We start from the raw sequence: 13762 nt of genomic DNA, 5'->3' as shown, positions 1-13762 counted from the left end.
GCATTTGCTTGGTATCAACCTGTATTTTTTTTAAAGCCTTTTCAAAGGCAGAATGGGTGGAGGTAGGGGTGGGCCACAGCAATGCCTGTGACTAATCTGATTCCTAGAAGTATCAGATAAGATTCCAAAAGCCCATTCCTTGGTCTCCCACTTCTCTAGAGTCAGAGGCTGGTCAACATTTTAATAATAACTCACAGTTGGCAAAGTTTTCCTCACAAGCTTGAGAAATTAGTAGGTAGTGCCAAAGTATTAATATCATTATAGAGCAGTAAAATGAGACTTAAAGAGCAATGGTTTGTCCAAGGCCAATCATCCAGGAAGTGGTAGAGTTAGTACCCACACCCAGGTGCCCTGGTATTAGCTCCAGTGATCTTGCCTCTACTTATCTAAGTACCTCTTTTCCTATACAGTTTTTGCCCTTTCATAGCTAAAAATCTCGTCTCATTCTCCGACCCTGAGGAGTCAGCAGAGCTCATATTTTTAATTTCTATTTTGAAGATGAGGAGTACAAGGCCCAGAAAGGGGAGGAGTCTCCCAAGTTTACAAAGAGAATTAAAGCAGAGCCAGGACTCAAAACCAAGTCTCCTGTCTCCAGTCAACAACTGAAATATATTCTCCCTTATGTGGTGCCAAAAGGAGCGAAGGAAGAGGGCTTTTAAGGAATTGCAGAAATCGTGTCTTAACGAAGACTGTGTGACTTTCTATGAGTTATTTAACCCCTCTGGGCCTCAAGATCCCTTGGGATCTGGGCAGCCAAAGATTACAAACAAGGGAGCCACTTCTACAAAAAGGCAAGAGAGAGCTTCTAAAGCTGAGTGCTAAGGATGGGATGAAGAGGAGGAGCTCCATAATCTTAACTGAACCATCCTGCCAGGGAGATACAGGTGGTTCCCAGGGAAATAAAATACACCAGAATCCTTTAGACTTGGCAGGCAGGCAGGAAAGATGCTGTTAGATTGAAAGAAAGGAAAGATAACAGCAACATGCCATTCTGCTATTCTGCCCTCCTTCTCATAGGACAATAATGTTACTGACCCAAACATGTAAGCTATGAATTTTTGTTTGGGCTTGCTTTTTAGTAGTGGAAATAATTTGCACTGAGCCATCTCAACAATTTTTATTTAGTATCTTTCCACCCCAATTCAAGCTGCAGACCAAAAGCACAACTATGGCCAACAAAGAGTTTATGAAGGGAAAGAGGCTGCAAGACCCTGTTTGGGGCCAGGGTCAGGGCTCAGTGTATGTCTAAGGCCAAAGTTTAATCCGTGGCTGGTATCAGAGCTCAATCCATGGCCGGGGTCATGGGCTGATGATGGTAGGGAAGCTAGCTGAACTGGAGAAAGTAATTTTTGTTCCCAGAGAAGCCAAAGGACAGGGTAGACTCTTAGACCTGGAAGGGACTTTAAGGTATAGAACATAGAACGTCAGCTGGAAGAGTCCTTTGAACACAGAATTTAGGCTGTCTCACAGTCTAAGTTCCAACTCTCAGTTGGAAGGGGCATGAAAACCATAGAACACAGAAAAGAGGGCTGGAGGGAACTTTCGCTTGTGATGGTTTTATTGATTTGTGGGAACCCCAGGTACAGAAACTCCCTGCAGTTGTTCAGATCACAAATGTTTTGTATCTTATACTCTTAGAGAACTGCAGGAGGGGTAAAGTGATTTACCAAGGATATCACAGATACTTTGGATCTTAAATCCAGGTCTTCCTGATTCCAAGGTTATCCAATATACCTTTCACCCTAGTAGGCACCTGATTAAGAATGCTTACTGGATTGAACTGAATGATTGGAGGCTCACCTGGAGTTTCAGAGACAGAATGGAACAAGTCCTGGGATGATGAAATTACTGGCCCAGCCTGTATAAACAGTGGAGTGGACCAGGAATGGGTAGGCTGACATGGATCCTGGCCCTTGAGCTCAGGGCATGCTTTGGGCTTCCCTTCCTCTTCTCCTCCTCAGTGATGATGATGCTAGAGCATCTTAAAAATCCTAACTGGGATTACAGCAAAAATAAGAGTTCCTCTCAAAGTTTTCAAGTTTGTAAAGGGTTTTTGTCACCCCAGCCCCACAAAGTGGGGACTGCTAGTCATTTATTAACCCCAGGATCAGGGCCTCTGAAGGCAGAATGGTATTCTGGCAAGAGTCCCGGGAGGCCTATGTTCTTTTCTTAGCTTTCCCACTTAGACACTTTGAGCAAGTTCTTTGTCCTCTCTGGGCTTTCACTTGTCTCTAAAAATGTTGGGATTGGACTGGATGACCCACACGCTGACCCCACCTCATCCCTCCACTCGCCTTCCCCCAAGGTTCTTTTCTAATTTTTAATCCTGTTGTACTATAAACCCCCTCTGAGCCTCAGTTTCCCCAGCTGTAAAATGAAGGAGTGAGACCTTTAGATTCCTCCTAGCTCTGACATCTTAGGATTCTTTTGTCATTCTCAGGCATTGTAAGTATCGAGGCTAGCCAGTGGTGGCAGCTCTCTCACAACAAGGGAAACCCATTGGCTGGTGAGGGACTGCAGTGGAGGGGGAGGAGACAGAAGCCCCAGAGTGGTCCTTTCATTGGCTTCCTTTTGGGGAGAGGAAAAGGGAGAGGAAGTAGCTCAAATCACCAGTGGCCACTGTTCAGAGAACCCCCTGGTAGCCTGTGGGCATTAATATTCATGGAATAGCAGCAGGAGGTTTATAAATATTTATAAGTTGGTTCTGCTTCCGCTCATTAGATTAAGCAATAAAAAATTGCCATAAATCACCATGAAGAAGTTGAGGGCTAAGAGTAGCTAGGGGAGGAGAACTGGAGCAGATAAATACCAAAGGATTAGAAGCTTCAGTTGGTTTCTCTCTGACTTTAACCAGATAGGGAAATTTGTTGTTTAGTCATTTTCAGTTACTCTTTGCAACCCCATTTGGGGTGTACTTGACAAAGATAATGGAGTAGTTTGCCATTTCCTTCTCCAGCACATTTTTCAAATGAAGAAACTGAGGCAAACAAGGTTAAGTAACTTGACCAGGGTCACACAGCTAGTAAATGTCTGAGGCCAGATTTGAACTCAGGAAAATGGCCTTTCTGATTCCAGACCCAGCACTACTTTACCACCTAGCTGTCCCTAGGTCAGTAATAGGAATCAGGAAACTTGGTTTCTACTTTCTGATCTTGGTATATAATCTTCCCCCTTCTATATAATCAGTCTCCTTGATTCTTAAATGAAAAAAAAAAATGGAATAGAGGTTTCTAAGGTTTGCACACTCTTTGATTCCATGATCTAATCCAGTTCTCCCAGTCTGTAACCTCTGCAAAGGCAGGAACTTGTGTTTTCTCTCTTAGCATGTATCACAGCTGCTCTGAGCCCAATGGGTAGTTATTTGTTGACTCATATCTCTAGATTTTATCAGTGAAAAAGTTGAGAAATAAAGTATCCTATCCAAGTTCACTCAGCAAGTCAGAGTAGCCATTCCATGAACATTTGGACCCCACTTGTCTAGCATTAATTGCCAAATATTAAGGAGTGAAGGTGGGTAAGACATAAAAAGTCTTTACAGAATTTAGTTTTGTTAGGCTAACAAAGCTTATGCATTTGAGATATTTAGAAATGCCAGCCAGTATAAAATTCAGATAACATATACACACAGAAATTGGGACTATAAAAAGAATAATATGAGAGATGACTTTCAGGTACATTAATGGGACTAATGCATCCTCTGAAGTGGTCACATGTATTTGGATTCATGCTATTCGAAGTTATAATTATGTAAAAAGTGGTAACTGACTCCAGCTCAATGGAAATATAAAGTACAAATTTGAATAATGCAACCACTTCAGGAGATCCATTAATTGGGACCTAACTGTGTTGGAAAGGCCCTTGTAGGCAAGACTTGTTCTTAGCCTGGGACAACAGAATGAGAAGCAATTGTTAGAAAGTGTAAAGAGGCAGATTTTGGCCCAGTGTATGTAAAAACTTCCAAATAATTAGAGTTATTCCAAAGTGGAACGTGCTGTTTTGGGAAATGGTGAGTTCCATCAGTTTTCCAATACAGTAGGAAAGAATTTGCCAGGGATGTCATAGAAAGGATTACTACTTCATGTGTGTAGATGCCATCTAAGTTTATGATTCTACTGGAGTTTATGATTCTTAAGCACTAAGTGGTAGGGTACATCAGCTATGTGCTACAGGAGCTCGAATGATTAGGCTGAGTGATCCAAAAGAGTTTATCTACACAGGAGAAACCTTGAAGAAAGTATAGAATTTGGGTCAGCAGAGGAGAAGAATGGAAAAGCATGGAGAAAATCAGGAGTAATATTGTGAAGCTGGAACTCTGTGTGTGTATTGGTGGGAGTTAAGCATGTAGAGTAAGGGGGACCATGAGGGATTAAGACATTCCTATCCTTTGTGGGCAGAGCTAAACAGTTAATTTTCCTTTTCCACAGGACATTACTATGGGTAAGACATTGTAAGTCATCTAGGTCTTGCCTCCCTCTAGACAACAAAACCTGGTCCAGTCATACCTATCCACTGATCTCCCATTGTTTTTGGCTACAGTTTGAAGATGGGATCCTAGACATCTGCATTGAACTCCTGGACATGAACCCCAAATTCTTTAAGGATCCCAGCCGCGACTGTTCCCAACGCAGCAACCCTGTCTATGTTAGTCGGGTCATCAGTGCCATGGTGAGGAGAAAAGATATCCCAGATATTCCCTTCATCTACTCCCCTTCCTATTCCAAGGCCTGGAATGGGGCATCCTCAACCACCATCAATCTTTCTCAGTTATTCATTTTTCAAACACTCACCCAAGTCACACAAAGAACTCTGCTTATATTGTGGGTGAGACAGAGGTCCCAGGAGTGTTCCCTATCCCTTTAGTGTTTGAGGATACTTCTGAATAGAATTAGGTGGAACTATTATCTATGTCCTCATTGCCCCTCCCAAACCATGAGCCCCTTCTCCCAATATTATTTTACTCTTGTTCCTGTGCAACTCATTCTCCTTGCACTTATCATAGTTACTAGGTTCACTTTTCATTGTGAGGCTTGTAATAACTAGCTACCACCCAGGTAGCACAGGACTGCAGGAGGAGCCAGAAATGGAAGTGATCAGGAGGGTCAGTCTTCTAACTCTGGGTGACTTTGGACAGCCTCCCTCTTCTCTCTGGGCCTCAGTTTCATACTGGGTAAAATGAAGGAGATCATCAAAATGGCTTCCTTCCAACTCCTGCATTTTACAATCTAAGGCTCCTTCTAGCTTTGACAATTTTAGAATGCTTTAAGGTTTGCAAAACACTATACATACACTACCTCATCTGATTTTCTTCTGTGAGGTAGGTGGCGTTATTACTCCCATTTACAAATGAGGGGACTGAGATTAAGAGAAGTGATAAAGCTAGTAATTATGAGCAGGATACCAGCCCAAGACTTCTAGGTTCTAAGGACCCCATTCTATCTGCTGTGTCATAACATTTCTAAGTTCTGTACTAAATTCTCTAGAATTTATTCTCAGAGTTGGTGGTCGGGAGATGGCAAGTCTAGTCTGTATGTTCTCTTTCTGGGTCATTGACACCTGGTACTGTTTCAGGTCAATTTTAATGATGACAAGGGAATCTTACATGGGCGCTGGGATGACAACTACAGTGATGGAGTCAACCCCATGGACTGGATAGGGAGTGTGGACATCCTAAGGAAGTGGAAGAAGAGTGGGTGTCGCCCAGTGAAATATGGCCAGTGCTGGGTTTTTGCTGCTGTGGCTTGCACAGGTGAGCCCCAATATGTTTCCATATCTAGTGGTCTTCCATAGCATAATAAGGGTGGGGAAGGCACTAATTCTAGATTCAAAGAACCCTTCCTAGTCTAAAAGTTGACTTCTATTACTTTTCAACTACGGAGAACTATCTAGATATAATATAAAACAATGATACAATTCAAAAATAATTTTATTAAGTGCCTACAATATCTAGAGTAGTGTACTGGGCAATGGGGAGGACATAAATTTTAATGACAGGTCCAATCTTCATGGAACTTCTAGTTTAGTAGGGTGATAAGGTGAATATATAGATAACTATAATTCATTCAACAAACATTCATTAAGCACCTACTGTATACAGAGCACTGCACTTCTACTGATGAAAAGGTTAAATAAGACATGGATCCTGCCCTCATGGTACTTATGTAGGTTGGAAGGTAGACAAATACAGAAAACTGTAATATACAACTTTATATAATGTGTGCGTTAGAGGTACAGAAAGAACTTCCAAGTTAAGTGAGGTCTTTGAGGAATGTCATTATAAATGGTGGAGAGGGAGAAAGGAAGTCAAGGCAAATTTCCTGGAGGAGGAAACATTTGCACCAGACTTTAAATAATGAAAGAAAATTCAATAGGCAGAGGGAGAGAGTTCAGTCCAGGCAGAGGGGGCAGTGTGAGCCAAAGGTATGAGAATGCTTATTTGTATTTAAGAGATAGTGAATTGACCTGTTTGACAGAATTATTTATTGTGTCAAGAAAGTTATACACAATTGGGCTGGAATGTTAGAAAAGAACTAGTTTATTGAAGGGCCTTGAATGCCAAGCAAAGCAGTTTGAACATAAACTATATCCATGAGGCAGGGTAGAGATCAATGCTGTGGAAAATACAGTTCCTACTGAATTCTGATCACCCCTACATTTCAGGAATATTTCTAGGACAAACGTTGTACATAATATAATGGATCTGGAACCAAGGTTGCCTTGGTTCATGTTTCACATCTGATATTTCCAGGATGTAGCAAGTACCTATCTGAACTTTAGTCTCAGATTCTGTAAAATGGGAATGATTCTTGCACTCTGTCTCAAAAGATTCTTGTAAAAGAAACCACCTTGTAAAACTTAAATCACTGTAGAAAAGCCAACTTTTATCATTCATATTCTTATTGGTTCATCTCCATGGATGATATTAGTACAGGGGAGATCAGGAGTTCTGGGGCTGGATTCCAAGAGTTGCAGCTCTCACTGGGTTAGGTTTATGCATAGCACATTCTTTATTTTCAAACCTTCTGTCAAGACAGACTTTTTGGGTACTATATTGCCCCTGTATCTGAGCAGACACATAATAGCCCCATTAAAAAACTCTGTCTGACCTGGGGAGTGGTTATTTTTAACATTTTTTTAATCTTTAAAGCTGTCACTCCATGCCACACAATCAATCCTAGGGGTTTCCTTGTGTTAATTATTTCCTTGTTTGTGCATAGTTGTTGGGTATCTCCTCCATTAGATTATTAACTTCTCAAGGATGAGGTCTGTCTTTTGTCTTCCTTTGGGACTCCACCCATTTAGCACAGTACCTGGCATATAGTCAATTAACTGACTAGTCACCCATGTTGCACTATCTTTGCATGGATCTACTTCCTCTTCTCCTAACATTTCCCAATATTCCTCCTCTACCCTATTCCATACTTCCCTAGAGCATGGAACCTAGGTCAGAAGGAACCAGCTAAGAAGCAATAGGAACACATACTGTGGTTCTAACATGGAGCACAGTGCCTGGTGCTTAATCATTGTTGATTGATTGATTGTTTTATTCTGGCTCTGCCTCTTCCTGGAGCCTGAAACAGGACTGGATGGAGTGCCGGAAGTCCTGAATTAGGTGAAATAGGGGAAAGTTTTGTTTTCTTTAAGGAGAACTTGAAGGCTTTCAAGAATATTAGATCTGGAATGGATTTTATAATATAGAACATGAAATGTCAACTGGAAGAGTTGGACCCCAGAACCTAGACTGTTAGAGCAGGAAGGGACCTGAGACTAGTAGAACATGGAATCATAGAGGGGGATGGAACTTTAGAATATAAAACATAGGATATCAAAACTGAATGCATCTGAGCATAAAACATAGGATGTCAAAACTGGAAAGGACCCTGGGACAGAGAATGACAGAGCTAGAAGAGACTTTAGAAGTCATTCAGCCCAGTTACCTTGGTGTTAACCCATTGCAGGTAGAGTTTCATCCATTGTATTTGTATCTCCATTGAGCAGTACAGTGCCTGACACATAGTGGGCACTTTATACTTGTCGAATGATTGTTTGATTACAGATGATGAAACAAAATGAGAGGGGCAATAATTTGCCCAAGCTTCTATTCTGAATTAGCAGAATGAACCCTTCTGTATTCATCTCTTTCTGGCTTTTCCTTCAGTGATGCGGTGCCTAGGGATACCATGCAGGGTCATTACCAATTTCAACTCGGCCCATGATTCAAACGCTAACCTGGTCATTGACCTGTACAGAGATGAGAAAGGCGATAGATTAAACGCCATGAATGAAATGATATGGTGAGTCGGGGTTGGGTCGTAATGAATAAGGGTTATACCAAGCTTCATCCTGAGGGTTTCTTCTGTGCTAAAAAGAGGGAAATCATCCACTGGTTATTGGGGATGGGGAGCAACAATGATAAGGCAATTAGCTAGAAGTCTTAGAGTCCTAGTTTCAGAGCTAGGAGGGCACATATGGTCCAAGATCTGCGCAGACACCTTCCCTTTTCTGGGCTCTGGGACCTTTTTCAAAAGGCTAAGAAAAAACTGTCTCCAGGTTGTAATTTGAAAGAATGCCCAGAAGGTATCCCACCCGTGCCTTTCATTCCATCATTAGCATTTTATTCCTTTGGATTGAGTCTTTTCCTCTTCGGGTTCCTATTTCAAAATACAAATTCTACTAGAAAGGGGAAGAGCTTTAAGTACCTAATGAAGTATAGTAAATTTGTTTACCAGAAACTCCTAGAAAGAGGGAAAAGAATAGTAAGAAATGAAAGACAGTGTAGAAAGAACACTGAATTTTAAGTCAGGGGACATGGTTTGGAATACAAGTTCTCCTATGTTGCCTTGGTCAAGTCACTTAATCCCTCTCACCCTCAGTTTCTTCCTTTGTAAAAATTAGGGAGTTAGAATAAATTATCTTAGGTCCCTTTTAGCTCTAAATTCTATGGTGCTCTGCCCTAAATAACTGGGAAAGGATAATAAAGGATTAAAAAAGAACTAACTTGTGGATAACCACTACCAACTTGCCCAGGGTCAATTTTGTCAACCATCCCTAATCATCCTTCAGACATGTATCTCTATTTTGTCTAGACTCTTGACCCCATCATTCATTCATTCACTATTTTGCCACCCTCTCGAGGACATTCATGTAAAATTTTATCTCCAGCAGTATGGAAGGGTTTCAGGAATTCACGCACACTCTCTCCTATTTCCACTTATGAATTTTGGTAACTGTCTCCTTAGGGTTAGGGGTTTATTCTGGGGACCTAGATTGCCATTAACGGTTTTCTAAAAGGAAACCTTTCCACCTGGGTCTTGATAACACTTGACCTAAGGAGCAATTGGACTCTAGTGTACGTCATCTTTATAAGTCCTTCCCTCTACTAATACAGATCACAACCCCTCCATGCCAGAGTACTAGATTTGGAATCAGAAGACGTGTTCAAATTCTGGCTCTGTCTTGCTAGCTGTGTGATACTGAACAAATAATTTCACTTCTCTGGACTTCAGTGTTTTCATCACCCTCATAAAATGAGGGTGTTGGACTAGGTGATCTTTAAAGTGCCTTCCAGGGTCAATTCTATGATCCCACAAGCCTTCATCTTCATGAAATTCTGTGGCAAGAAAAATGCCACCCCTTGATGGATAGTTTTGTAGTGATGAACCTCTCTTCTCTTAGCTAGGGGATAAACACATAGATAGTTCCATGAGCCCTGGATCCATTGTCAAAGCATTCCCAGCTCAAAACAACCTGCCAGAGATTGCATTGTGCTACTTTAGACTTTGAGGACTCAGGGTTACCTCTTTTCCACAGTGAGGCAGAGAAGAGATAATTTCATATAGTGAATTATTAGCTCTCATATAATGAATTATTTTGCTTTGCCTCTAAGGGAAGAACTAGGACCCATGGGTTGAAGTTACAAGGAAGCATATTTTGGTGAAATGTAAGAAAAAGCTTCCTAAAATTAGATTATTCTACTTTGGAATAGTGCTGTCTTGGAAGACAGAGTTAGTTCCTCAGCACTAGAGGCCTGCAAATGGAAGCTGAATGACTCAACTGGGTGACCAGTTGTTGGAAATATTGTAGAAGGAATCTTCCTTGGGGGGGAGGGGTAGAGAAATTAAATGATTTCTGACATTCCTTCCAACTCAAATTGTGTGGTTCTATAACACCCCCCCCCCCCCCACACATGTTAGTACCTTTCCCTGGGGTTTGATCAACTTTCTCTCTCTTTTTTTAAAGGAACTACCACTGTTGGGTTGAAGGTTGGATGAACCGTCCCGATCTAAAGCCAGGGTGCAATGGTTGGCAAGTTATTGACCCAACTCCCCAGGAAAAAAGTGAAGGTAGGTGGGTCAGATCTCTTAAATAGGCCTCGGTTATCCCTTCCCACAGAAAGAATCACAGATTCTTCTTACAAAAAATACAACAGGAGGTAAAGGAACAGAGCCCTAGATTTGGAGTCAGGGAGTCACCAGCTGGGTGACCTCGAGCAAGCCACCTAACCTCTCTCTGGACTTCAGTTTCCTCATCTTTGAAATGATAACTTCTGGTTCTAAATACCATGATCTTATGGCCCGTTCTCATCATTAGTTCTGTGTCAGGCCCAAGCATACCACATTAGAACCTACAAACAATGAAATCTCCCTCCAGGGCATTCTATCTCTTGGTGCTTGGCAATTCTCAAATTTGCATAAGGATGAAGTTCTCTCAGTGTGGTGCATTGGGAAAAGCATGGGGTTTAGATTCAGAGAACCTGGATTCTAATCCCAGTCTTGCCCCCTGTATGGCCTTAGGCAAGTCCTTTTTAACTTACTGGTCCTCCTACTCTTTTTCTATAAAATTTGCTCACTATACAAAGATCCCTTTGGGATCTAAATCTATGAGTCTTTGATCCATCTCATCAGTCAATCGTGGGCCCTGCAGGACTGGGAGCCTTACATATCACCTCTGCCGAGTATGCTTCCCTTAAAGTCACTGAGCTGAGGACAGGGTCATTGCAGGTCTAAATTAGATCTAGAAAAAAATCCAATACCAGAAGTGACATTTGGTAGTTAAAAGAGAACTAGATTTAGAGTCAGATGATCTGGGTTCAAAATCCTATTTCTAATACTTACTAGCTGTCTGGCCCTGGGAAAATTATGTCATTTCTCTCTTGGACTTCATTTTCTCATCTGTGACATATTTATTGGGTATGGCAGTGGATTAGATCAGTGCTATCAAAACTCAAATAGAAACAGATCCCTGTGGACAGCATTTTGACTTAGAAAATCACAAACTAACATTGTCTAAGATGTGGCATATTTTATTTATTTTTAAATGTTTCACAATTACATCTTTAATCTGATTTTGTGGGCTCCATACAGGTGCAATTAGATAATCTCTAAATTCCCTATCAGCTTTAAATCTTATGATCATATTACCCCAGGTGTGAAAGATGATCTCCCCATGCACTGTTTACATCTGGGCTAGTGTGCCTCTGGGCAGACAGTTCTATTCTGAGGGTCTGGTTCAAACTCTGAGAGTCTCCACTCTTCCCAAATCAGAAAAGAAGTCACATGGAGAATCAGACAGGTTGTTAGAAACGTAAGGTACCTTAAGAATCATCTAGTTTAATATGCTAATTTTATAAATAGGGAAATTGAAGTCCAGAGAAAGGAAGTGACCTTCCCAGGGGCATACAACAAGCTTATGATCAAACTGGATCTACAACTCAGTTCTCCTAATGACATTGCTTCTTCCAAAAGATAACAGATTGAATTTTTCCCCCTTCTCAGGTTGAACAATTAACTTGGGGTAAATGCAAAGAGATTTATTTGAGCAGGAATCAAGGCATTAAGCTGTAAGAATGAAAACTCTACTGGGGGAACATTAGACATGAGCAAGTTGGATCAGAAGGGAAAGAAAACAAACATTTTAGATGATTCTGTTACAAAGGACCAGTCTCACTTTGTAGAAACCTCTTCTTTAGCACTCATGAGCACTTTTTTCTAACTCTCTAGAGACATACTGTTGCGGCCCAGCTTCAGTTAAAGCCATCAAAAATGGAGATGTGAATACCAGGTATGATACTCCCTTTGTCTTTGCTGAAATCAATGCCGATGTGGTGGAATGGATGAGGAAGAAAGATGGGACCACTCTGAAGCTGCACACCAAAACTACATTGGTAGGCTTAATGATCAGTACAAAGGCTATAGGCAAGGACGAGAGAGAAGACATCACTTACCAATACAAGTATCCAGAAGGTAAGGATTGAAGCATGGCATTTACCTCTACTAGGTAGAGAGCTAGACTCGGTGATCCTTCAGGTCCCTGCCAGCCCTGAGATTCTAAGAGTCTAAGAGATTCTAATGAGTCCAAGATACTGAAGCTCTGTGATTTAAGGATGTAAAATTCTATTATTCTAATAATCTTTGCTTCTCTGATCTGTTCTTTGGCTCAAACTTTTTTTAAAAAGTGTGTAAATAATTATAAAAAATTACCAGCTCTTGCTCTTCTTTAGTGAACTGGATGTTGTTCTTTCAGTTGTGTCCAACTCTTCATGGCAAAAGACACTGGAGTGGTTTGCCATTCTTTCTCCAGCTGATTTTACAGATGAGGAAACTGAGGAAAATAAGGTTAAGTGACTTGCCCAGGCTCACACAGCTAATAAGTGTCTGAGGTCATAGTTGAACTCAGGTCTCCCTTACTCTAAACCAGGTGTTCAATTCACTGTACCACCTAGTTACCCTTAGTAGCCTAAGTAACAGTTTGGTTTTTTTTCTTGGTGAAAGAGTCTTGGTGTTTGGTTTGTTTTTCATTTGCTCATTCATTCCAAATAAACATTTTAGAGCTCTCCCAGCCTGTATTCATCAGTCAGTCAGGATAAATATACGACAATCAAGAGACAGAAGGCACTAGTTAATATTATTAAGAGGGATAGGAAAAGAGTTCTAGTGAAAGGTAGAATTTTAGCTGGGAGCTGACAGAAGTCAGGCAAGGCAAGAGAAGGAGATAGGGGGTGAGGAGTTGGAAAAATTCCAGGCCTGGTGAACAGCTAGTCAGAATGACCAGAGTTAGGAGATGAAATGTCTTGTTCAAGAAATAGCAAAGAGACCGGTATCACTAGATCATGAAGTATATGGGAGGGAGTGAGGAGGTATGGAATAAGGTATGAGAAGACTGGAATGGCAGAAGGGGACCAGGTTATGAAGGACTCCAAATGCCAAACAAAGGATTTTATATTTGATCTTAGAGGTGATAGTCACAGAAGTTTACTGAAGATGGCAGGAATTGGGTGGTAGTGGTGGTGGTGGTGGTGGTGATGGTGGTAACATGGTCAGACTTGTGCTCCAGGAAGATTAACTTGACAGCCATGTCAAGAATACATTGGAATAAGGAGAGACTTGAGGCAGGGAGACCAACCAGCAGGCTATTGCAATTATCCAAGTGTGAGGTGCTAAGGACGTGCACTTGGCAATCTCAGAGGTGAAAAGGAATTGTAAACAAAGTAACACTGGGAAAATTGACAGAACTTGACAGCAGATTAGATGTGGAGAGTGAGAGTGAGGAGTTGAGAATAGCTAGGTTTTAAATCCAGGTGACTAGAAAGATGGTAGTACCCACAACAGTAATAGGGATGTTTGAAACTGGTGAGAATTTAGAAGAAAAGATAATGAGTTCAGTTTTGGATAGTTAGTAGACAGTTCGAGTCTGGAGGTTAAAAGAGAGATTAGGGTTGGACAAGTAGGTCTGAGAAACATCAGCACAGAGATGATCATTGAATTCT

The 13762-nt window shown here is 41.3% G+C and overlaps 2 protein-coding genes across 5 annotated transcripts in view; one reads left to right on the top strand and one right to left on the bottom strand.

Moving 5' to 3' along the window:
- The window catches only part of RPRD1B (regulation of nuclear pre-mRNA domain containing 1B), a 137919-nt gene that overhangs the window by 4019 nt on the left and 120138 nt on the right, over window positions 1-13762 (bottom strand). The window contains exon 13 of one of the 3 annotated variants that reach the window (XR_011972056.1): window positions 5906-12597. The exons of the other annotated variants lie outside the window; for them this stretch is intronic. The gene's annotated coding sequence lies outside the window, so the exon portion shown is untranslated. Of the gene's footprint in view, window positions 1-5905; window positions 12598-13762 lie in introns of those variants that run through there. 3 annotated transcript variants of the gene reach the window in all.
- The window catches only part of TGM2 (transglutaminase 2), a 55532-nt gene that overhangs the window by 26604 nt on the left and 15166 nt on the right, over window positions 1-13762 (top strand). For both annotated transcript variants that reach the window (XM_072631554.1, XM_072631555.1), the window contains 5 exons: window positions 4537-4665; window positions 5569-5746; window positions 8156-8291; window positions 10237-10340; window positions 11997-12239. In XM_072631554.1, coding sequence (XP_072487655.1) covers window positions 4537-4665; window positions 5569-5746; window positions 8156-8291; window positions 10237-10340; window positions 11997-12239 — 790 coding nt within the window. The remainder of the gene's footprint in view (window positions 1-4536; window positions 4666-5568; window positions 5747-8155; window positions 8292-10236; window positions 10341-11996; window positions 12240-13762) is intronic.

The sequence above is a fragment of the Notamacropus eugenii genome, chromosome 1 (genome assembly GCF_028372415.1).
Source record: "Notamacropus eugenii isolate mMacEug1 chromosome 1, mMacEug1.pri_v2, whole genome shotgun sequence".
Classification (NCBI taxonomy): Eukaryota; Metazoa; Chordata; class Mammalia; order Diprotodontia; family Macropodidae; genus Notamacropus; species Notamacropus eugenii.
Note: the sequence above shows the minus strand (reverse complement) of the source record. Positions and strands in the feature narration are given on the sequence as shown.